General features: G+C 45.9%; 1 protein-coding gene across 1 annotated transcript; it reads left to right on the top strand.

Annotated features, from left to right (window-relative positions):
* The first annotated feature begins 18,292 nt into the window (after positions 1-18,292).
* Positions 18,293-25,369, top strand: LOC136452208 (probable glutathione S-transferase GSTU6). Its single transcript, XM_066452843.1, has 3 exons — positions 18,293-18,544; positions 24,507-24,727; positions 24,794-25,369. The coding sequence occupies exons 1-3, from the start codon at positions 18,430-18,432 to the stop codon at positions 25,190-25,192; spliced, it is 735 nt and encodes a 244-aa protein (XP_066308940.1). The 5' UTR covers positions 18,293-18,429; the 3' UTR covers positions 25,193-25,369.
* Positions 25,370-26,226: the final 857 nt, after the last annotated feature.

The raw sequence follows: 26,226 nt of genomic DNA, 5'->3' as shown, positions 1-26,226 counted from the left end.
GCTTAACAAGAGTGGCATCAAGTTTGATGGGAAGAAAAAAAAGTTCTTCACTAGCTCTAGAAGGAAGCCAATCTCAGAGATGGATTGCTACAATTGTGGAGAACTTGGTCATTTAGCACACCAATGCACAAAGCCCAAGAAAGACAAGTACAAAAACAAGTACAAGGGCAAGAAAGATGACTCAAGTAATGAAGAAGAAGATGAAAAGAAGAAAAGCAAGCCATACAAGAAGAAAGATGGTAAGAAGAAGGTCTTCCACAAGAAGAAGAAGAATGGAAAGGCCTACATTGTCGGTGATTAGCTCACGGACATTGATTCATCTAGTTGCTCATCCGATGATGATAGTGATAATGAGAAGGTGGCCGCAATTGTGATTGACTCTTTAGCATCTTCACCAACACCACCGCTATCATTCTCTACACACCTATGCCTTATGGACAAGGGTGAATGAAAGGTATCAAATGATGATGATAGTAGTAGTGATGATCATGCTAACAATGATGATTGTGATAGTGATAGTGATGATGATGAATTTGAATAACCTTCATATGATGAACTTGTCAAATTGCTAAACAAATATACTAGGATCATTAGAAGACTAGAGCTAAGAATGACAAGCTAGAAGCTAAGAATGATTATCTTTTAGCTAAATGTGATATAGCTGAAAAGGCTAGTGTTGAGCTTAGAAAAGCAAATGATGCTATATCATCCAAACTCAAGGAGCTTAGATCTTCTAAGAAAGAGCTTAAAGAAAAATATGATAAACTTGAGAGGATACATAATGAGCTCATCACTAGCCATAATATGCTAAAAGATGAATATGCAACTCTCAAGATTAATCATGATAATCTTGTCATTGCTCAAGAATATTTATCCAATAAGCCATATGATGCTACTAATGATGTTGTTAAGATTGATATAGCTACATCATGTGATGATTTGATCAATGAGAGCATTGAGCAAAGTTCTAGTAGCAAGGGCAAGCAAGTGGTTGAGACTGATAATTATGATGAGTATGTCAAGCTCAAGAATGACAATGAAAAGCTAAAGAAAGATCTTGAAGAGCTCAAAACCACCAACACTATAGTGCTAGAAACTCTTGATCATGATGGTGACTTGATTCTTGAGAATGAGAAGCTCAAAGAAGAGAACAAGAAACTCAAGGAAGAGAAAAATAATGATGCACTCAAGGAAGAGAACAAGAAGCTCAAGTTAGAGAAAGAGCATCTCAAGATTAGATTGAGCAAGTTCACAAGAGGCAAGCATCTTCAAAGTGAGCTACTAATGAACACCATCATGAAGATGGATAGAAGTGGTATTGGGTACTTGGCAAGCCAAGAGAAGAAGGCTCAAGCTCAATAACAACACAAGTCAAAGCCAAAGCCAAAAAGATGTTTTGAGTGTGGACAAGAAGGCCACTTTGCCCATGAGTGTCAAACTCCACCACCACAACCCTTGCCCAAGCATGCTAGACCTTTTGCTTTCAATGATCATTACATGCTTAGAAAGGATTCTAGTGGAAAGATGAAAGTCATGTTCTTAGGACCTCCCAACAAGAATAGGCCTAAGAAAATTTGGGTAGCAAAGTCACTTGTTGAAAAGGTGAAGGGCCCTCAACAAGTTTGGGTTCCTAAATCTTGATCTCTTGTGTGTAGGTGAACTATAAGATCGGTGGAAGTCATTGGGTAATTGATAGTGGTTGCACACAACATATGACCGGTGATCCTCGTATGTTCACCTCACTAGATGAAGAAGTAGATGGATAAGAAAGAATCACAATTGGAGATAATTCAAAGGGCAAGGTTAAAGGATTGGGCAAAGTGGCAATATCAAATGATCATTCAATCTCAAATGTGCTATATGTTGCTTTATTGAGCTTCAACTTGCTATCCGTTGGACAATTGTGTGACCAAAAAGGAAGACCAGTGCTATCCGTTGGACAATTGAGCTCCGATACCTTGGCTTCCAATGCTTGTTCACCGAAAAGGAAGTTGTTGTATCTAAGAAAGATGATGATCAAGTGATATTCAAAGGATTTAGATACAACAACCTATATCTAGTGGACTTCACCTCCGAAGATGCTAACTTGAAGACATGCCTATTCTCCAAAACAACACTTGGGTGGCTATGGCATAGAAGACTTGCTCATGTTGGGATGAGCTCACTCAAGAAGCTAATGAAGAATAATTTGGTGAGAGGGTTGAAGGATGTGAAGTTTGACAAGGACAAGCTTTGTAGTGCATGTCAAGCCGGCAAGCAAGTTGCAAATACTCATCCAACAAGAGCTTTCATATCAACCACAAGAGTACTAGAACTCCTTCACATGGACTTATTTGGACCAACAACATACAAGAGTTTGGGAGGAAATCTTTTTTGTCTTATGATTGTTGATGACTATTCAAGATACACATGGGTGTTCTTCCTTCATGACAAATCCGAAGTTGCATCATGCTTCAAGAAGTTTGCCAAAAGAGCACAAAATGAGTTTGAAGTGAAGCTCAAGAAGATTAGAAGTGACAACGGCAAAGAATTTGATAACACAAATATAGAAGCATATTGTGATGAAGTTGGGATGAAGCATGAGGTCTCCGCAACATATACTCCTCAACAAAATAGTGTAGTTGAGAGAAAGAACCGGACATTGATCACACTAGCAAGAACAATGCTTAATGAGTACAACACTCCTGAAGCTCTATGGGCGGAAGCTATCAACACCGCATGCTATGCATCCAACTGCCTATTCCTTCAAAAGTTTCTTAGCAAGACACCTTATGAGTTGCTCAATGGGAAGAAGTCAGACGTCTCCTTCTTTAGGTTGCTTGGTTGCAAATGCTACATCTACAAGAAGCGGCAACACCTAGGAAAGTTTCAAAGATGTTGTGATATTGGTTTTCTTGGTTACTCATCAAAGTCCAAAGTATATAGAGTATTTAATCATGCCACCAGCTTGGTTGAAGAAAGATATGATGTGGAATTTAATGAATCTAATGGCTCCCAAGGAGCACATGAGAATCTTGATGATGTAGGTGATGAACCATTGAGGGAGGCCATGAAGAATATTCCGGTTGGAGACATCAAGACTAATGATGATGAAGATGATATACAAGTGATCAATCCACCTTCTTCATCAAGTGTGCCACAAGATGGTGAAAAAGATGGGAGAGTAGAAAATGAAGACACTCATGTCTCCCATGAGCAAATGGTGACACAAGCACATGATGTTGATGCTCCACAACCTCCCCCTCAAGTGATTGATAGAAGAAATTCACCTCTACTACAAGCTCATCCACAAGATCTCATCATAGGAAGTCCATCAAAGGGAGTAATGACTCGATCTCAAAAGCTTGCTTCATTTATTGAACATCACTCTTGTGTCTCTTACTTTGAGCCTACTAAGGTAGAAGAAGCTCTTCAAGATCCAAATTGGATAAATGTCATGCATGAAGAGTTGAACAACTTCACCCACAATAAAGTGTGGACTCTTGAAGAGTGATCACAAGGTGCAAGAGTCATTGGAACAAAGTGGGTGTTCCGCAGCAAGCAAGATGATCAAGGCGTTGTTGTGAGGAACAAGGCAAGGCTAGTTGCAAAGGGGTTCTCTTGAGTTGAAGGGTTGGATTTTGGAGAGACCTTTGCACCAGTTGTGTGGGGGTATGGCCCCCAAGACATGGGCTGCACCATTAGGGGTGGCCCAGCCCACAAGATCAAGGCATGCACGGCGCTGCTCGGCGTGCACCGCAAGACATTGTATAGTACCAAATAGGATACTTTACTTATAACCCTACCCCTCCAGAGTATATAAGGAGAGGCAGGGGTCCTCTACTCGATATCATGTATTCAATACAATACACCAAAGACACAGGACGTAGGGTGTTACATCGATCAGATGGCCCAAACCTGTCTAAATCACTATCTCTGTGCCTTGTGTCACCATCCGGTTCCTGATTACGTGCATCCCCACCGATAAATCTACCATCACGGGATACCCCTTAGTGGATTGCTGAGCATATTCTATCAATAGTTGATGCGCCAGGTAGGGGTGTGTGCTTGATCCATGGCGAGCTAGATGGACCTCAAATCAACAACGCGTTCTCATCATCAATCTCATAGAGATCCATGTCGGTCCACGACGACGACAATTCATTGCTACTACACTAGCCCCTATGATAGCAGATCTGATCTCAGAACCACCTCCGAGGTCGCCTTCACCAACAACTCACTGCCCACTAGGTGTCCGCCGTCAACGCCGACCAGATAACACCATACGTCACCGACCAGATGCTCCGTCCAAAGCTAAGTCACGCTTTAATATTTTTCTAAATATTCTCCAATCTTCATATATCACCGCAATGTTTCTCTGAACTGTTTTCTCCATATTTGCTCTCCAAATGATTTTCTAAACCCCCGAACAGTCCTGTTGACGCTCGAACGCCTCCAGAGATGGCCCTGTCTCTGGCTCCTCTCTACACGTGCACGAGCGTCTACCCTCTGCGTTATGGGTGGTCGGCAGCGGCTCCTTGGTCACGCCTATTCCTCCTACATGTGCACGGGCTCCGCGCTCGACGTTATGGACTATGGGCTAGCTAGGGCTAGAGACTCAGATACACACTAACTGGTCGGGCGGTTTATATTAAATATAAATACATCTTTGCTCCAACTAATCGCCAAGCTACATACGCTATTTTTTCTCTGAAGTTCATATATTTTTACATCATGTACTATCCATTCTACATGTTTGCATTGTAGGATCATCATCTAGGTGATCGAATCAATTGGTGCTCAAGCTTCCCCATCAATCAACTGGTCGGACCGCTTGGTTCATGGACTCCGTCACCGACCAGTTGATCGGACTGTTCACCGCTCGTGCTTCATCGCCAGCTACGGCGGTTACTCCTCAGTGCTCGGATTCTTCATGCTCGAGGACTAAGTGGGCACACTTTACCACATGAACATCGCCAGCTACGTCGGGGACTCCTCGGTGCTTGAACATCACCGCCTACGCCGAGGACTCCTCGATGCTCGGTCATCGCCAGCGATGCCGGGGACTCCTCGCTCCTTGGTGCTTGGACATCACTAGCTTCGCCGGGGACTCCTCGGTGCTCAAACATCACCGCCTATGCTGGGGACTCCTTGGTGCTCAGTCATCACCAGCGACGCCGGGGACTCCTCGCTCCTCAGTGCTCGGACATAGCTAGCTTCGCCGGGGACTCCTCGCTCCTTGGTGCTCGGACATCGCCGCCTACGCTGGGGACTCCTCACTCCTCGGTGCTCGGTCATCACCGCCTACGCTAGGGACTCCTTGCTCCTCGGTGCTTGGACATCACCAGCGACACTAGGGACTCCTCGCTCCTCGGTGCTCGGTCATCGCCAGCGACACCGGGGACTCCTCGCTCCTCGATGCTCGGTTATCACCAGCGACACCGGGGACTCCTCGCTCCTCAGTGCTCAGACATCGCTAGCGATGCCAGGGACTCCTCGGTGCTCGGACATCGCTAGCTTCGTCGGGGACTCCTCGGTGCTCAGACATCGCCGCCTATGCTAGGGACTCCTCAGTGCTTGGACATTACCGGCGACGTTGGGGACTCCTCGCTCCTCGGTGCTCAGACATCGCCAGCTTTGTCAGGGATTCCTCGGTGCTCGGACATCGCCGCCTATGCCGGGGACTCCTCGGTGCTCGGACATCGCCAACTACATCGAGAACTCCTTGGTGCTTAGACATCACCAGTGACGTCGGAGACTCCTCACTCCTCGGTGCTCGATCATCGCCAGTGACACCAGGGGCTCCTTGCTCCTCGGTGCTCGATCATCGCCAACTACGCCGGGAACTCCCTGGGTGGTCGGACATCGTCGGCTATGCTAGGGACTCCTCGGTGCTCGGATCTTGCTACGTCTCGTCGGTGTGCTATCAAGCTGCTCTATGTTGTTTGGATCAAGGTGCTGATCTTGGGCAGCACGTCTGGGGTCTTGATATGCACATGTCAAATGACGTCGGCAAGCTTTCAAACTTCTTTTCCTTTGACCCTACTACAAGACTCATTCTTCATCTTCCAGTAGGCTCGGGGACTAAGTGGGCACACTTCACCTTGCATTGAATGTGCTTGTTCTCATCTCGAGGCTATGCTCGGGGACTAGCTGCCTGCTCGGCTGGTTTTCTACTTTCTGACCCTAGCACCACGCAACTACATCACCTACTGTCAGGCTTAGGGACTAGCTATGGGGGTATGGCCCCCAAGACATGGGCCGCACCATCAGGGGTGGCCCAGCCCACAAGATCAAGGCGTGCACGGCGCTGCTCAGTGTGCACCACAAGACATTGTATAGTACCAAATAGGATACTTTACTTGTAACCCTACCCCTCTAGAGTATATAAGGAGAGGCAGGGGTCCTCTACTCGATATCATGTATTCAATACAATACACCAAAGACATAGGACATAGGGTGTTACGTCGATCAGATGGACTGAACCTATCTAAATCGCTGTCTCTGCGCCTTGTGTCACCATCCAGTTCCTGATTACGCGCATCCCCACCGACAAATCTATCATCGCGGGATACCCCTCGGTGGACTACCGAGCATATTCTATCGATAGGTTGCAAGACTTGAAGCCATTCGTATCCTTGTTGCATATGCATCTTATCATGAAATAAAATTATATCAAATGGATGTTAAAAGTGCATTTTTAAATGGCTTCATAAATGAACTAGTCTATGTCGATCAACCTCTTGGGTTCAAAGACCCTAGATATCCTAATCATGTTTATAGGTTGTCTAAGACACTATATAGGCTAAAGCAAGCCCCAAGAGCTTGGTATGAGCACCTTCGGAATTTCCTCATTGAGAAGGGCTTTACCATTGGGAAGGTTGACACCACACTATTCACCAAGAAGTTTGATGGAGAGATCTTCATTTATCAAGTATATGTTGATGATATCATATTTGGTGCATCAAATGAAGACTATTGCAAAGAGTTTGGTGAATTGATGTCGAAGGAGTTCAAGATGTCTATGATTGGAGAGCTTACATTCTTTCTTAGTTTTCAAGTCAAGCAAATGAGAGAAGGGATCTTTATCTCTCAAGAAAAATATACCAAGGATCTTCTCAAAAAGTTTAAAATGGATGAATGTAAGCCAACCAAGACACCAATGCTATCTAATGGACATCTCAACCTAGATGAGGGAGGTAAATCAGTTGATCAAACTCTCTACTGTTCTATGATTGGTAGCTTGTTATACTTGACCGCGTCTAGGCCCGACATCAAGTTTAGTGTGTGTATGTGTGCTAGATTTCAAGCTAATCCTAAGGAGGCTCATATGGTTGCCGTTAAAAGAATCCTTAGGTACCTTAAGCACACACCAAGCTAGTCTTTGATATCCCAAAGAAGCTAGATTTCATTTAGTTGGCTATTCCGATTCGGATTATGCCGATTACAAAATTGATAGAAAAAGCACATCTAGAGGATGTGATTTGCTTGGTAGATCACTTGTGTCTTGGTCCTCTAAGAAACAAAATAGTGTGGCTTTGTCCACCGCCGAAGCGGAATACATTGCCTCGGGTGCTTGTTGTGCACAAATACTTTATATGAAACAAACTTTGCTAGACTATGGTGTAGTTCTAGAAAAAGTACCTCTTTTGTGCGATAATGAAAGTGCAGTAAAACTTGTAAATAATCCAGTTCAACACTCTCGCACCAAGCACATTGATATCTGTCATCACTTTCTTAGAGATCATGTTGCAAAGAGTGATATATCATTAGAAGGTGTAACGACCAAGGATCAATTGGCGGATATCTTTACTAAACCGCTAGATGAGGCGACTTTTTGTCGATTGCGGAATGAGCTCAATGTTCTTGATTTTAGCAACTTCACTAGAAAATGAGCTTGTGTTGTCCCTTGCATTGCATTGTAATATATAGCATGTTTATTTTATGGTAATGCACTTAAGGCTTGTCTAACATGGTTAAGATAACCGCCGTAAAGCGTGTGAAGAAGCTTAAACTTGGATCAAACTTGACAAGCAACTAGATTTACTTTCAAGTATTGCATTGCATATGCATGAATGTTGCTTTGTCATTTATCTTCAATTGCCTTCTAATTGCCTATTTTCTTAAAAAAAATTATAGCCTGAGGCAAAATATTTTGAAAAAATTGAGGGTTTGAGAGAGGTCACTCATATCGTTCCTAATTGGTGTTTATTTGGATCTTATTGAAGTTGGGACTTGATTGGGAAGAGGCAGCATGAAAGACTTTGAAGATTTGCTGGAAAAAGAGTGACCGGACATTGCACCGGACTCTGGTGTCCAGCATCCGGTCAGTTCACAGGAGGTGAACCTGTTGCGATGGAGTGACCAGACTCTGCTGCTCAGTGTTCGGTCAGATGGTAGTTCGGCGTCCGATCAAGCGAAGGCGATCAAGGCAGTGGGGACTAGACTTTGGGCTACGTCCGGTCGGGGTTCACCGGATGCATCCGGTCGCGATTCCAGGGGTTTTGGACCTCTATGGAATTGACCAGACTCTTGGTGGCAACGTCCGGTCATTGCCACCAGAGCGTCTAGTCAGTAGATAACGTGTGGGATTCCAACTCTTTTCTCTGTTTCCTTATCTGTCATGGTGGGCCACCGCATATAACTACAGCGCCGCTTGACCTATCCCTGCGTCCACGCCGACATCGCCGAACCCTAGCCACGCCATGCTCCACGCCGCCGCTTCCCGCGCTGCTCCCTTGCTCGTGCCTCGGCTACACACCGCCGATGTGCCAACGCTTCTCCCATGCCCGTGCCTCCACGCCAGCACTGCCACACAGCCACGCCTCCTCACACCCGTGAGCTACCGTGCTGCACCATCGTGTCCATGACTGCACCACAGCTCACCCATGCCCTGCCCTAGCATTGCCGTGCTCTGTTCCCGTGCCACCTACAGTGCCACATGAGCAGCCCCTTGCACCTACATCGCCGCAACAGCGCCACCAGAGCCGTCGCCTTTCCCCAATAGTGCAACATTCACCGTGTAGTGCCAACCCTAACCCTAAATTGCTGTCCCGGTGGTTCTCCATGATCCGTTCCTTGTTCTTCGATTCATTGGTTCATCAGGTAGCAAGCCATCGATTCTAATTTCGTACCTAATTGCTTGCTTCTTAGGGTTTCATATCTCTAGATTTATTATAATTATTCATATATCTGATCTATTCTAACATGCAGTGAGTTGGTGTTCCTGAGGTCACTTTGGCAGTTGACAGTTAACTCGGGGCCAAGCTCACGAGTACGGATCGAGGCCAAGCCTCAGAAGTGATAGTTGGTAGTTGATCTTTGTCAGTGGCAGTTGTTCCTTTCAGCTTCATCAGATGGCTCATGTCAAAAATGTTGAAGGTGGTCCCGGTGATGAGGATTCGAGGCCCCTACCTCGCCTGCCTACAGATACAAAAGGCAAGGCGATGAAGAAGCTTGCAACGAGGAAGCGCAAGTATCCTAATGCTGATACAGCTAGAGCAACCATAGTTGTAGCCGCCGCAGAGCGTGTAGAGGCAGGAGGTGCTAGGAGTGGTGTAGTTATTGCAGAGCAGCTTTCTCTAGCTCAGAGGGTCGCTGTCCAGGAGGTTGAGCGTTGTCATGGTGGTCCTGCTGGGACAACCATGGTTGGAGGATGGTGTGTCGATATTGATGAGAGTCAGCCTTAGGGGGAGTCATAGCAGGAGCCATAGCCAGCAGAGTAGACTTAGGAGGGAGAGCAGGTAGAGGAGATAGAGCAAGCACCTCAGCCATAGTTACACCGCTCTGGTCATACCCGTACCTAGGTGACACTGAGGGCAGAGACACAGAGGAGGGGTTATCGTCTGCCACCTAGACCACAGGGTCCGCCTGTAGTGACTCACTTGGATTTAAGGGCCACCACGGACAAGCAGGTTCAGCAGCTTAGATTTGTGGACTTTGAGTAGTGGTTCCCACCGAGGAGAGATAACCGACCTTCAGAGGGCTTCTACACACCACTACAAGAAGATTTTTATAATACATATCTTAACAGTGGGGTAGTATTCAGATCTCAGAGGGTGTGCAATATTGAGTCCATAGTAGCAGCAGCTAGAGAGCATATTCGCCCTTACCTATCTTACTTGCCATGGCTGATAGACTTACTCAGACAGACAGGCTTATATGTTCCATCTTGGGTTCATGAGTTCGACGCTACACTTTGGATTGAACCACAACACAGATTCACTCACTTTGCTTTCAGAGGCAGAGATTGTAGGTTGATGAGCTTTAGGGTCAGAGAGATACTCAGGCTTCAGGAGTAGCCCATCCGGCTACATGAGGTTTGCTATGGACAGATCATGCCTCCCAGACGCCCTCACGGTGGTCTTGTGCCCCCTATAGATCTAGTCCGCCATTGCTTCACAGAGCCTTTCGACGAGGGGTCGAGCAGGACACCTAGTGATCTCACTCCTACTGCTAGAGTGCTTGATGCTATTATGAGGAGGACATTGCTTCTGAGGATGGGGTATCATGAGGACTTCACTTGCATACAGCTATGGCTACTAAACTCTCTGATGTAGTAGACTATGTTGAACATTTGGGATCTCCTTCTATCAGAGATGAAGGATACTATTGCAGAGGGGTTCAGGGGTCACAGGAAGCAACCATATGCTTACTAGATTACATTCCTGATCCACAAGGTAGTTACTGTGAGGCCACCTAAGATGCTGGTAGAGTATAGTGGTGCTACTACAGAGTTCCCTGCATACAACATGACTCAGATGATCTGCCATAGTGCAGTGAGGACACCTAGCCAGTCGCGCCATCATCTAGAGGTGCTAGAGACTATAGCCCAGCAGGATAAGACCATTAGGGGTATAGAGCTATAGAGGAGGAGCAGTTTGATGCTCAGCAGGAGGGATGGTCGAGAGCAACCCCAGTGATAGCTCAGATGATGACTACCGGGATATTCCTCAGATGCCTCCTCGATGACATGACCATGAGGCTAGTAGCTCCAGTTCAGCTCCACCTGCACCACAGATAGATCCCGCTCAACTTGCTATACTTGAGCGAATGAGGCGGGATCAAGCTTGCCAGGCTTAGGAGACCGCTACTACATTTGTATAGTTTCAGACCAGGCAGGATGAGTTCTAGCGACAGTAGCAGGCGATCCAACAGCAGCAGTAGGCCATGCATCAGCAGTAGCTCCTTGGATTTATGCACCATGTTATGATAGCTATTGGGGCTCCACCGCCATAGCCTTCATCCTAGATTGGCCAGCCTACCACCACTTCTATGACTCTAGCTTTCTAGTCCAGTGGGCTTCAGAGTCAGGGACCGCCAGCGCCATAGTTTCCTTCACCTACAGAGCAGGTGTCCTAGTGGTTTGCTTTGCCAGTGCTAGCCTCGTAGTTCACACCTCTTTATACGGGCTTTACTCCACCTCAGAGTTCATCGGTGCTCACCCCAGTTTCTAGGAGCCTTGGTGCTTCATTCAATGAGTTGATAGGGCAGCCTACTCTGCTAGAGCTACATGTCCTAGGTCCTTCCATAGTTGCACCTATTACCAGGACTACAGAGATGCTCCCTTCATTAGTTACATCATCAGAGCAGGCAGTGTCAGTTCTAGATCCGACCCAGACCGCTTCAGCATCACTTCTAGCTATAGAGGGTCAGACTACTCAGAGCTTAGGATCAGATGATGATGATGGCACACAGTTCTAGCTCGCTCCTCGTACCTCAGCGCCCGACTCGTCCGCTTCAGCCCCGCCGACTGACCCTTAGGTTTTGGTGTTTGATGACAAAAGGGTAGAGAGATCGAGTATGTTAGCCTTAGGGGGAGTCTATCTATTATCTTATAGCTTATCTATTACATTTGGAGTTTTATGTGTGATATATTATGCATTGATGTTTATTATTATGCATTGAACTACTTAAGTATGATCATAATCATGATATTTATGTGATATGTGACATGTGTACTCTCTACTTTGAATTATTTATATGTCATATCACTTGTGTTATGCTCATTTGCTTTGCTTCCGCGTTTTACTCCGATGCAAATGAGCTTTATTACTTGTACTCATGCTTATTTCATATCTATTGAGTACATCATGTTGGCTTGGGTCATATAAGCTTACCTAACTCTTTTGTTCTTATTGTCAAAAGCTTATATGATCCAAGCATGTTAAAAACCTCATCTCTTTTACATACTCGAGGTGGTATTGTCATCAATCACCAAAAAGGGGGAGATTGAAAGCATCTAGGCCCCTAGTTGGGTTTCGGTGATTAATGACAATACGTGGTTACTGTGACTAACGTGTGTTTTGTAGAGGCAATTAAGTGAGGTCACGGTAATGGAGATTGATTGGGCTATCATGGTGGTCATGCCCCTATGATGGAAATCGTTTCGGTTTTCAAAGGATGGACGACAAAGTTAAGGATGGACTAGTTCTAAGTGTCGTTTAGTGTTGAGGAGACACTTAGAGTAGTTTAGGACTTTGTTTTTCCTTTGGCCGTACTATTAAGGGGGTATGGATGGGTAGCTTGACCTAGGTGAGTCTAGTGAGTTAGGTGTGGTGCACACTTGCTAAATCTAGCACTAGGTAGCTCCTAAAAAAGCCCTTAGATCCATTGGAGCAAACTTCATTCATGTATGATTGAGAGTTGGAAGTAAATGGAGGGTCAAATACTGACCGGACGCTGGTTCTAGTGTGACCGACACTGGTGTAGAGTCCAGTCAGTTCATTTGATCAAGGTGATTTTGTCTGGTACGATTGGACGCTGAGAGGTGAGCAACCGAACGTTGGGTGCTAGCATCCGGTCGACTCCAGTAAGGTTCTAGAGAGGGAAAATCGTGAATGGACGTGTTCGGTCAGTGCTGACCGGATGTTGTCCAGCATTCGGTCACAACTTAAACACTGGAGTTCGGGGAGAACTAATCGGAGCGTCTGGTCAACATGACCGGAGCATTCGGTCACCCTACAAGGCACATAACATTTCGTTTTGAACACGGGTGTATAAATACTTCTTCCATTCATGTGAGGGGGCACTTTTGCTCATTCCAACAGCTGAGAAACACCCTTGAGAGTGCCAAGAAGAGCAAGGTCCTAGTGAGGTGATTGAGATTTGAGAATCCAAGAGTGAGACCTCATTAGTGAAAGCAAGAGTAGCAAAGTGTGCATCCACCCTTCTCATTAGGTTTGCCGTGGTCAAGTGAGAGTTCGTGCTTATTACTCTTGGTGATTGCCATCACCTAGATGGCTTGGTGGTGATTGAGAGCTTGGTGATCATCCGACGGAGCTTGTGGATGACCCAACTCAAGTTGTGAGCGGTTGTGGGTGATTCACCATGATGAAGTGTCAAAGAATTAACCCATAGAGAGCACTTGATCCTTGCATGGAACAAGGGGAAGCTACACCCTTGCACGGGTGCTCCAACGAGGACTAGTGGGGAGTGACGACTCTCCGATACCTCAGCAAAACATCATCGTGTTCCTCCTTCTCTCTTTACTTTGAGCAATTCAATTCTTGTCTTTACATTCATAGAATTGAATTGCTAAAGTAGGATTGGAACTTAGGTTGCAAGTCTTTTTGTGCGGTAGAACATTAGAAACACTTTTTAGGCACAAGGGGTGAAGTTGGGCTAACCGTAGGGCTTAATTATTGCAAAGAAATTTAGAATTAGCCCAATTCACCCTCCCCCCCCTCTTGGGCCTCTTGATCCTTTCAGGATGAAGGCACTGAGAACAGATGGTGGGGGGAGAATTTAACTCAAATATGTTCATTGTGTTCTGTCAACAAATAGGAATCAAGCACTACACTACCACACCATAACCCCTCAGCAAAATGGTGTTGTAGAGCATCAAAAACAAATAGTGGTATAGATGACTAGGTGCATGATGAAGAGCATGAAGGTCCCCTCAAAGTTCTAGGGTGAAGCAGTGGCTACTGCAGTATATGTCTTGAAAAGATCACTAACCAAGAGTTTGAAGAACGGGACTCCATTTGAGGATTGGCATGGCAAGAAACCATGTGTTGACAACTTTTGGCTACATTGATCATGTGAAACAAGTTGGTCCAAATTTGCATAGACTCTCTAATAGGTCAAAGAGAATGGTGTTCTTGGGTTATGAACCAAGAACTAAAGGCTACAGTCTCTTTGATCCTAACACTAGTCGACTGGTGGTCAGTAGAGATGTCATATTTGAAGAATATCTTCCCTAGGATCGGAGCAAGGTTGCCAACACTACCCAAATGGAGGCTGATGTCTTCGCAGTTCAGTTTTAGAAAACTATAGCAAATCCGGCAATAGGTGCAACTTCAGTCAGTTCTAATTCTAATAGTCCATTGTTCAATAGTGAAGATGTGCAACCTCTATTCTAGATGTATGTTCAACTTAACAGTCTCCATCGTAATACTGGTTTATCAAGCAAAAGAGAGTTCAGAGCATTTCTTATGTGCCTTAGATTTTAGTGGGGATTGTTAGACTTTAATCAAGCTTGGCCCATTTTATTTCAATTAAAATCAAATAAATCCTAAAGTCCAAATTAAATGCTAGGTGCATTAAAGTCTTAATCACACTTGAGATTTTGACTTGATGTTGACTCAACTCAAATATGTGGTTTATGTGTACACCTCTTGTGAAGTTGAGAGAGGGGAAGGGCGTGACATGCGCGCACGCATCGAGAGACGATCAATGCCATGGTGTGGCATGAGCATTGTTGACGGTAGTTATGACACATTTTTACATCACAAAAACACCATCAACATACCTCGAAAATAAAACGAGATGAGCATTGCATATGCATATTTTATTCAAATAACAAAGTTCTACATGTACATGGAGTATTTCTATGTAGGAAGTGAAATGAAGCAAAGTGGGGCCAGGGGCCACCCCTACGGTCGGGCGACCCTAGCTAGGGTCAGTTGACCCCCCCTAAAGGACCTAACTACCCTCAATCCTGGTGAAAGTCGAGAAAGCACATTCCTAAGCACTTCTAGCCCTTGAATGCATGTTGTGTTTTCTCTGTATGGCTCATATGCAAGGTACATGGATTTGAGGGTCCAAATGAGCAAGAAATCATACTACCAACTAACACAACTATGTGAAAATCATCAAATGATAGATGGACCAAGCTCCTCTATAGAAGAGGCTAGGGTTCCCATAGGGCAGTGCCTTTCTATGGTCGCCCAACCCCCTAGGATCCTCCACGGCCTTCCTCTAGTCAACATGCAGACAAAAAAACTTTGGTTTTGATTATACGACAGTTTGATCAAAGGGAGGAGGTGGAAATCAATTGGATCCATGGGCCCACAACCACCTTTATAAATAGAGGGTACCCGACTCCTCACTTCCAAGACACACATGTGTCTTGAAAGTGAGGTGGTACCACCTATTTATAAGATGAAGAGAAGCTCCAATAGTACCATTGTATCAGTAGGATAGTCTAGCTTGGGAGTTAGAGTGAGTAGTGAGTTAGTCTTGGGTTTCTAGGATTAGTCTTCTCAGAAGTCTGGTATAGGTCTTGTATCCTTTTCCTTTTAAGTAAAGACTTTACTTTATTTTAATATAGTTATCTTCTCTACTTTGCTTTAGAGCTTTACTTTGTTGCAACATACTTTGGTTGTGTTGTAGTGGTTATTAGCTTAGTCATAGTTGTATGCTTGTTAAGATGGTAGTTAACCAATGACTATGGATTGACATCAAAATTTCCACCGTAGTCAATAGGAATCATCGAAACAAGTTAGCGTCTAGAATCTACCAGTATGCTACATCACCGTCTTTTGGTATGTTGGTCTATGTATCGTTTTAGAGCTCATTAGGGGGCACATTTAGGGTGGTATCACGTCATAAACACTTTATAGAGTCATCATGCCCAAATTAGGGTTTAGGTTTTGTTTAGATCAATCTATCTTAGAACAATCGTTGTTATTGGTTCATGGACCCCAACTTTGAGTTATTTGAGTTCTTTTATTTTGAAACAAAAGGCAGGAGCTCTGCTGCTCAATTAAGACGAAAGAAAGTAATAATGTACAAGAAGGTTAGCCAACCGAGTAGCCACTATGGCACCCGAGGGGCTAACCACCCCACGCGACGCGAAAGAGCACAAACACGACACACTGCCATGGATCATCGTTGCCGAGCATGGAAGCAAAGCTGCCAGCAGCTTGGACATCCCATGGCAACCCACCCACTGGTCACCTCCCGACGGGTCCAAGGGAAATGACCACCACCGGTCATCGTTGCCAAGCTTAACCAGCGAAGAGAAGCTCTGACTTCCAGTCACGAACCCATGCCTTGCATCGAGGCCGCGGCGATAATCCAGATGCGACGCCTTCAGGAAGGGAGTGACACCAATGGCGCCACCGTCGCACGTCCAGAGTGGACCGGGTTTTCACCCATGGATGACATGCTAGAGGGGAAAACACGACGCCCCCAACAGGGAAGCGGCGCCCAATGGCGTCGCCGTCGCCAAGGCTTTCGCCCAAGAATCCTCTAGCATGAACACCGGGTCACGAAGCCAGACCCCCTGCCAGCCTACACCACCATCGTCGCTGTCTCGCCGCCCCACAGAAGCCTCTTCAGAGGGCATCGACGCGCCGGCTGCACGCAACAGCCGCATAGCTGTGTCGGCCGTCACCCCCTCCGTCCGAGCCATGCAAAGCCGGCCCTGGCTCCACCGCTCGCGTCCTAGTGCCGCACGACGAGGCCATCACTGACCACCTCCATCGGCCCAGGCACCCGCCGATGTCATAGCCGACCTCACTGCCAGTCGCAACAAGGCGTGTGCCCCACCATCTTGGGCACTGCCCCCTGCCCTGGGATGGCCAGATCCGGACACCAGGTCCCGAACCCAGCGCCCCCTGCCGCCGCCGCCTCCATCTTGACCACAACCGCAGGCACCGCCCGCCGCTGGCCCCGAAGCCGAACTGGCCACCTGGAGCCCAGATCCGGCCACCCGGGCACCGGATCTGACCCCACGTGGCCCGGACCGGTGGCCCCAGCAGTCGTCGCCGTCGCTGTCAAGAGAGGAGGAGGGGAGCGTGCGGAGAAGGAGAGCTGGCCGTCGTCCCCTACGCCAGGGCGCCGCTCATGCAGGCGCCCTGCCGCCTGCACGCCGCCGGCCAGCACGCCACAGGCCCGCGAAGACGACCTGAGAGCGCCGCCGGTCCATAGCCAGGGCCCCACCCCCGGACGTCACCCCCGATGGCCATAGCCAACACCACGCACGGGGAAGATAGATCCGGTGGAGGGGGGGCCGGATCCGTGCGCGCCGGAGCAGGATCCCGGCCGTCGGCTGCTGCACGCACGGGAGATCCACCGGAGAGAGAGATAGAGAGGAGGAAGAGGAGGAGGAGGGAGGAGAAAGAACCCCCAGCCGCCGCCATCCTTGCCTTTCGCCGGCCTCCGGCATCGAGCTCCGGCGGCGGCCAGGCATTGGAGGCATGGGGGCGGGGCCTAGCGGTGGCGGGAGGAAACGCCGCCCGAGTCACCCTCGAGGAGAGAGCGACGCGGGGGCTGAAGAGTCACAAGGGTAAGACGCACTCACGGTCACGGTTCATCTTCTTGAGTTCTTCTTTTGAGTTCGTGCTTGTATTCAATTGTGTTGTGCTAAGGTTATAAGGTTCAAATCTTTTGATATGAAGCTAGACTGGTGTGTCGCGTTTCAACCAAAATGGAAGTTATCTCCACCTGACGCCGAGCATCCTGTTCTCATCATTTGCCATATAGGGGCTGTTTGGTTCTGACGACCCGGCAAAGGTGACTAGGCCAGGCAGCTCCCCAGGCCATCGATTTTGGGCGTATGGTGGTCGGATGGACACGTTGGTGAAAAAATAGGTTTTTCTGCTGAGCACCTCCTCTGAGCATCTTAGTTGTACATGCTTCATTGGAGATGGAAAATAATAGATGGCACTTCTATGCGTGATGAGATGCATTGACCAGGAGACGCGTGGCGCGAAGACTAATCAGCTCAGCCACCACTCGAGGACCCCCAATGGTCAATGGCCAATGCAAATCCATGGTCAGCCCATGTTTAGTTCCAACCCAAATCCTAAAAAGTGCTATAGTAGCCATCACATCGAATGTTTACGGCCCGTGTATGGAGCATTAAATATAGACGAAAAAAAACTAATTACACAGTTTGGTGGGAAATTGCGAGACGAACGTTTTGAGCCTAATTAGTCCATGTTTGAACACTAATTACCAAATAAAAACAAAAGTGCTACAGCAACCCCAAATTCCAACTTCCTATAACTAAACACGGCCTCAGTCGCTACCTGGTTCGTTATTTCTAGCCAGGCTCCGTGTAATGTATTTATTTATTAATTATTTGCTCAGTTCTTATCGTTTTCATTTGACCAAAGGAGAGCCCGCGATCGAGAAACACTCTAGCCCCTGATTGCAGACTTGCAGTTGAAGCTAAAGCTTGATTGGAGTGACCGGCCGCCCTGCCGGGGAAACCAAACCATGGATGGTGCTGCCGGAGCCCGCGAGCTGAAGGTGCTGGGCGCCTGGGCGAGCCCGTTCGTGCTGCGGGTGCGGGTGGCGCTGCACCTCAAGGGGCTGGACTACGAGTACGTGGGGCTGGACTACGAGTACGTGGAGCTGGTGTTGGTTACTTTGGATCGTCTAGGTGTGGATCAGTGGGGTGAGTTCTTTTCTATTTGGGATAATCAGTGACTTTGAGATTCAGAGGGAGTAGATAACAGAGAGAGAGGGAGATGTAGGAGCATCTGACCATCGGAGGATCTCCCTGCCTTCACTGGTTCGTTGGTGAAGCTCTGCACTAGGCAGCGACGGTCGGAGTAGCGGTGGAGACCGGCGGTGGTGGTGGAGGCAGTGGCGCTTCCCGCCGCTGGCAGTGCCACCCTCTGGATCGGATTAGGGTTAGGACAGTGGGGCTGTGGCGGCGGTGAACCTCGTACCGTGTGCCGTTTTTCCCACCTCCTCTTTATAGGCACTGTGCGACGGGGGCCCACTAGCCACGAGATGGCTGGTACGTCCCCGATCAGGACGCGGTCAAGGGGTCCGTCTCGACCGTTGGGTCAAGACGGATGAGATCAATACTAACATTCTCCCCCTTGATCTCAACTCATACTTTAACCTTAAACTTTGACTTTAATCACTTTCGCTTTTATTTGTTCCATCACAGATTAGTGTATAGAGCATGCTTCATCGTCACGGTCAATCGCCGATAGACTTAACAGCTACAATACACATCTCTCTTCTGAAACAGATTCTTTAACTTTGGGCCCTTTATTGTCCGGAAATCATAGGCTATACCATAAACCCATGTCGACTGTGTGTTCTCCAAACACACTGGGTGGTAAGCCTTTTGTACGCGGATCCGCAAGCACTTGCTTGTTACTTATATGTTCAATACTTTTAGTATGATTCCGGACTTTCTCCTTCACAACGTACAACTTTAACGTCAATGTGTTTGGCAGCACACTTGATCCGTTGTTATAGGAGCGAACTACTTAAATGGTTATTGCTGTCGTATACCATTATCAATTCCGGGTGTAAGTTCCTTTAACCATTTCGCCTGTCCTTAAGCCTCATAACAAGCTATACCATGGGTATGCATCTTTGATGACACCACAACTGTTTCTTTGGAGCTTTTCCACAATAAAACTCCAACTGCGAGTGTTAGCTACTATGTGGGTTTCACTAAACATCTCGCCAAAATTTAACATTTGTACCCACAACTATTTGAGAGTACTTATTCTTTCTTACTCACCATGAGGCCTCTAAATCTTTGCACAATTGCAAAACATTCTCAACTCCATTCCAGTGATCTATATCTGGACTGGACTTCTGCCAAAAACATCCCGGATACATAAACTGTGTCAGGGTAAGTTCTTGCTTATAAGCATTCAGTAAGCTTCCAACAGCTGAAGCATATAGGACGTCCATTTGATCGATCTCACATTTATTCTTGGAACACTGAAAGTTCCGAAAACTATTACCCTTGACTATAGGAACAGGCGCAGGTTTATTCACATATATACTTTATTCTCTTTAGAATCTTCTCTAAGTATACACTTGAGAAAGTTCTAATTCTCCCTTCTCCTTTTATCTTGGTAAGTTCCAATTCCTGTAACGAATGATGCTTTACCAAGACCATTCTTATTGAAACTTGAGGACAAGAACTGCTTCTTCTCCAACAGTAGATTAACACCACTACTAGCAAGTAAGGTGCTACCCACATGCAGGATTAGGAAAATAAATTTTCCATGTTTAAACTTTGCATAAATACAATTGTCCTCTATATTCTCTTTAAAACCCAAACTTTCTTATTGTCCTGTCGAGCTTCAAGAATCACTATCTTGAAGCTTACTTTAATCCATAAATGGATTTCTTTAGGACAACATCCCTTTACGTTCTTTTCCTTCCACGACAAAACTTTTTGAGTTATGCCATGTAAACTTTTCCATACAAATCCTCGTTGAGGAATGTGTCTTTACATCCTTCTGATATAACTGTAAATCGTAATGTGCCACTAATACCATTATGATTCTAAAAGAATCCTTGCATGCTCATTATAATATATTTCTTCTCTTTATGTAAATCATTTCACCACAAGTGGCGCTTTATAGCTTTCCATATTCTCTTTGGATATCTTTCTATATTCCCTTTGGAGTCACCTTTGCCTTGTAGACCCATTATAGCCTACTGTTTTGGCTCCATTAGGAATTTCTTCTAAGTCCCAAACATCGTTGGTATTTATCGATTTCATTTCATGTTCCTTTGCTTCTTGCCATTTAGACGAGTGAACGCCTATCATGGCTTCTTCAAATGAGGTGGAATCACTCTCTATTTGAATTTCTTTCTTAACTTTTACTTCTTAGTCACCAGAAATATCTGATTTTCTTATTCTTTGAGACCTTCTAGGGTCTCGTGGCACTTCTTTCATATGGGGCTATTGTTACTCTTCATTGCCAAAAGGCAATTGTTCTATAGCCTCCTGTATCACAAGATCCTTGTTTACTTATTCATCCTCTTTAAGAGCTAACATCTGGTGTTGTATATGTCATACAACATCAGCATGTATAAAGCAATTTGTTGCTCTAATAAACACTGTAGTGGATATGTAATCCCAATTCTATTCAAGCCTTAGGTATCTACATACCATGCTCCCCCAGATTACTCCATCTTCTGTAAAGATGGTGTATCTTCACATTTCTTATTTTGGGTTTAATCTGCTAAAAAACTCATACGGCGCATTTAGCACCGTCTATCTTCCCATCGGAACTATAAAAAATCCAGGAATTTAGCTATTTCTTTACTTTAGGGGTATCATTATTATGACCGTCTTACTCCCTCAACGATCACATTCATCTTTTATAGATCACTTTTACCTTCAATGCATATTATGCATTGCATTATCTGAAGTATGGGGAAAATTATCTTTCTTAATTGCCTTTCTTAATTAATCTTACATTTCTCCCCCTCAAAATGTGGTATGAACTTTTTTACCACAATTTTGAAACATTCAGAACTCTTGTGAATGAGGAAACTTTGATTACTTACTTCATCCACATGATTACATCATGCAAACAAAATTCGTATGGGAGTACATTTTCCTCATTACACTTCAAAACTCAACATAGTCTATTATTATCAATACTTCTGCAAGTCACACTTACATATCTTTCTTATCTCTTGGTTAACATATGTACTATGCCAACTTTACCCCGCCATACGGGTATTTTCTCAAACTTTTCTCGCCATGCGGGTACTATCACAAACTTTTTCCCGCCATGCGAGATATTCCTTTGAACGAACATAATTGACAGGATTAGCTCGTGTTCAATCATCAAATTCAGAAATAAATCCGAATATTCTTTTAACACACATGTTTAATCCAATGTTAATCAAATTAAACATGTATATGACTTTTACAACTCTCATAAGTGAAACTGAAAATAAATTCTTCTCCACAGAGAGTACATAAAAGACATTTCTCAATGAAGACTCTCATTGATCTATCTCTTTTCTTAGATCAATATCCTAGAATTCTTTTTCTTTTGAAGCCATTCTTTAAAGAGAACACAGTCCCTTAACCAATGGCATTCTTTCATACATAACTTGCCCTTAGGCATTTCATCATCTGAGTCACAAGTACCCAGCTCATTTCTCTTTCTGCCTTAGAATGAAAGCATTATGTCTTTTGTCTGAAAAATATTCAACAATAATGCTCATTAAACTTTGAAAACTTTATGTTCTATTCTATATCACCGTTGGGCAGAAATAGAATAAAATCATCATTCTTCTACATTAATTTCACATCACCGTTGGGCAGAAATGAAATTAACGTATAGAAATTCAATAATCTTAAAACATAAAACTGCTCCTCAAAATTAAATTCTCCCGTTGGTTCGAATTTAATTAGAAGACAATCAACTTCATTGCAGCGGAAACATAAAAATACATTTATCTAGTTTAAGAGCATTCCTTGAACTTTATCTATTCTCTGAAAATTGGTCACTTTGATGCAAAATTCATCAGAGATTTAAACTTTAAACATAAAACTCATAGAATTATAATATTGTTATCATCAACGTTGGTCAGAAAATAACAATACCATAATTTAACTTTAAACTTAAACTCATAAATAAACTTATAATATTGTTATCATCAACGTTGGTCAGAAAATAACAATATTATAATTTATCTTAACTATCAACTGACTATTTCTCCAATTAAAATTTTCCAGCTGGTTCCAATTTTAACTGGAGGATAAACTTTTCATCATTTACTGAATAACTATAACTGCTCTTCAAATTAGAAGACAATAAACCTTTAACTTTGCAGCGGAAACTTGACAAAATTTCTTTTCCTACTTTTCAGAAGCATTTTTACTTTATTCATCTGTTCTCTAAACAAATTATCACGTTGGATCAAATTTGAGTAGAGATAAAACATTTAAACTTAACTTTATTCATTCAAAATAGCTTCTGAAAAATAAAATAAAAAACCATGAGCCACCCTTTAATTCTATTCTTTTGGCCCACCTCAGAAAAGTGGCCTGCGGCCCATTTGCGCGTGGCTTTGCCTGCGGCCCAGCTCAGTGTGCTCCGCGCTCGGCCCGTGGGCTAGCAGACGCGGCCCGCGGCTCAGCACCCAGCGCGCAACGCTCGCCCCCCCCCCCCCCCCCGCGCCCAGGCCGCAACCTGGGCCTGGGCCGGGAATTCGTCGCCCCGCCTGGGCCTCATTCAGCCCGGCGAATCGTGGCCATGCATTTTGATCGGACGGCCATGCGTGACTTCCGCGGGATCAAAACCCCGCCCGCCGGTCGCCCCTCCCCAAAACCCTAGCTCATTTCTGTCTTCCTTTCTCTCCCTCCGCTCTTCTCACGCCACCGGCAAGCCGCCGCAAGTGAGCTCGACGTACCGGTGCCAGGAAAAAGGAGCGTTCGGCTGGGAGAGGATGGCGCCGCCGTGAGGCCCTTCGCCGGTGCACGCGTGCGGCTGCGCGCGGCCCCGTCGAATGGCCTTGCGACCGGCGCCCTTTTGGTTCGAGTTCGCGCGCGCGCGAGCACAAGACAGCAGCGGCGCGGCTCCCTGATCTGGACCGGCGGCAAGCTCGCATAGGAGATCGGCAGCGCCGTCGGGCCTCTTTCTCCCCGCGCGAATGGCGGTTGCGACGGCGACGAGAGAACCAGGTAGGTCCCTCCCCTCCGTCCATCTCTCTGTGTTCATTTAGGGTTAGGGTTAGGGTTACGGGTACCCCTCCCCTTTCTCTCTATTCTTTGCTTTTCCTGTCCCCAATCTAGATCTACGAACTAGACTGGGATTTTAGGGTTTCGATTCCTCTTTCTTGATCCATTGTTAATTACTTTGAATCATCTACTTCTCTGTTTTTCTTTCTATTTCTTTCCCCGAGATCTAGTCGCGGGCTTAGGGTTCGGATCAAGCAGTCTTGAAGCCGAGCCCCTACCGTCTTCACCCAGCTAGGGTTTAGGGTTCGATGAACCGTTTGTTTTTCTTTTCTTTCGATCCAAATCGGATCTAGCTCCGTTCTGTTCTTTTCTTTGCCCCGATCTAGATCCACGCCTAGGTAAACCGGCTCTGATACCATTGTTAGTTACTTTGGATCGTCTAGGTGTGGATCAGTGGGGTGAGTTCTTTTCTATTTGGGATAATCAGTGACTTTGAGATTCAGAGGGAGTAGATAACAGAGAGAGAGGGAGATGTAGGAGCATCTGACCATCGGAGGAGCTCCCTGCCTTCACTGGTTCGTTGGTGAAGCTCTGCACTAGGCAGCGACGGTCGGAGTAGCGGTGGAGACCGGCGGTGGTGGTGGAGGCAGTGGCGCTTCCCGCCGCTGGCAGTGCCACCCTCTGGATCGGATTAGGGTTAGGACAGTGGGGCTGTGGCGGCGGTGAACCTCGTACCGTGTGCCGTTTTTCCCACCTCCTCTTTATAGGCACTGTGCGACGGGGGCCCACTAGCCACGAGATGGCTGGTCGTCCCCGATCAGGACGCGGTCAAGGGGTCCGTCTCGACCGTTGGGTCAAGACGGATGAGATCAATACTAACAGCTGGACCTCACCGACAAGAGCGACCTGCTCCTCGCCACCAACCCCGTCCACAAGAAGGTGCCCGTGCTCCTCCACCGCGGTAAGCCGGTGTGCGAGTCCATGCTCATCGTGGAGTACCTCGACGAGGCCTTCCGCGGCGCCGGCCCGGCGTCGTTCCTCCCGGCCGACCCTCACGGCCGCACCGTCGCTCGTTTCTGGACCGCCTACGTCGACGGCGAGGTAGTAATTAAGGATAATATTAAACCCCCTTTTTGTTTACTTATACAATCACCTGTCTGCAATCAGCTGCTGAGCTCGTGGTTGGCGATCTTCGCGGCGAGGACGGAGGAGGAGAAGGCGGAGGCGGTGGCGCGGACGCTCGGCGCGATCGACGCGATGGAGGGCGCGCTCGCAGACGCGCAGCGCACTGGTGACGAGAACGGGTGGTTCGGCGGCGACGGCGTCGGCTTGGTGGACCTCGCGCTCGGTGGGTTCGTGCCGGCGATACAGGCGTCAGAGCCCACGACTGGGCTCAGGATCGTGGACCCCGCCAGGGCGCCGCGGCTGGCTGCGTGGGCGGACCGGTTCTGCGCGCTCGACGCGGCGAAGGCGGCCATGCCGTCGATCGAACGGCTGGTCGAGATGGGCAGGAAGAGGATCGCCGAGCCACACGCGGCGACGGCGACTGAAGATGCAAGCAAATAAATGGATATCACGACACTCATCACAATTCACAAAGTAAGATCGACTAATATCCACAGGCCACAGCAGATTTGTTGTATAAATAAATACTTCTAGTGAGCAATAAAGATGATCGCGAATGTGCTTTGTTGCGCTCTGGATGCATTCGTAGATCATAAACAAGTACCACCAAATGAAATGTTTTTTTTTTTTTGTGTAGCGAGTAGTAGTGTCTAGTAGCTCCACGCTCCACCAACGAGTTCCGCTAACACAAACTTGTGGTGGCATTACAAATGAGATGAGATGATGCACCGCAAGTAGATTGCCATTTGGTGGAACCGATGATGGCTCAAATGACATCATACGACTGTGAGACGTCCAAGCTCAAGCCTTTCTGCCTTCGGTCCGTTTCGGGACCTTTTTTAATCTACAACAGACACGAACGCTCATATATACGAGATTGATGAAGTCACGCTCATATATATATATATATATATATATATATATATATATATATATATATATATATATATATATATATATATATATATATATATATATATATATATTAGAACTACTATCCTGTAGCTGGCTACAAAATAATTTATTCTGTAGCCACTTTGAGTTACGATAATTACTATATTAATTTGCTAAGTGGTTTACTATAACGTTATGGTAAATATCCCCATGTGTTATAGTAACCCAACTATCGTAAATATGTATTGACATTATCATAAATTAGTGTATAAAATTATCGTAAATAGAGGTGGCTACAGAATAACTTATTTTGTAGCCGGCTACTGAATAGCCTCATATATATATATATATATATATATATATATATATATATATATATATATATATATATATGAGCGCACTCTCACCTTAATGGTCTGTTCGTTTATCTTATAATTCATACTTTTTAGTTTATTTTTCAACCGGAACAGTATTTTTCTCTCGAGCAAATCAGCCGAAACAGTGTTTCGGTTTGTTTTTTCAGCGAAACGAACGGGGCCTATGAACACGAGATTGACGAAGTCACCACAAGTACCTTGCTA

Source organism: Miscanthus floridulus, chromosome 5, assembly GCF_019320115.1.
Source record: "Miscanthus floridulus cultivar M001 chromosome 5, ASM1932011v1, whole genome shotgun sequence".
In the NCBI taxonomy this organism is placed as follows: domain Eukaryota; kingdom Viridiplantae; phylum Streptophyta; class Magnoliopsida; order Poales; family Poaceae; genus Miscanthus; species Miscanthus floridulus.
Note: the sequence above shows the minus strand (reverse complement) of the source record. Positions and strands in the feature narration are given on the sequence as shown.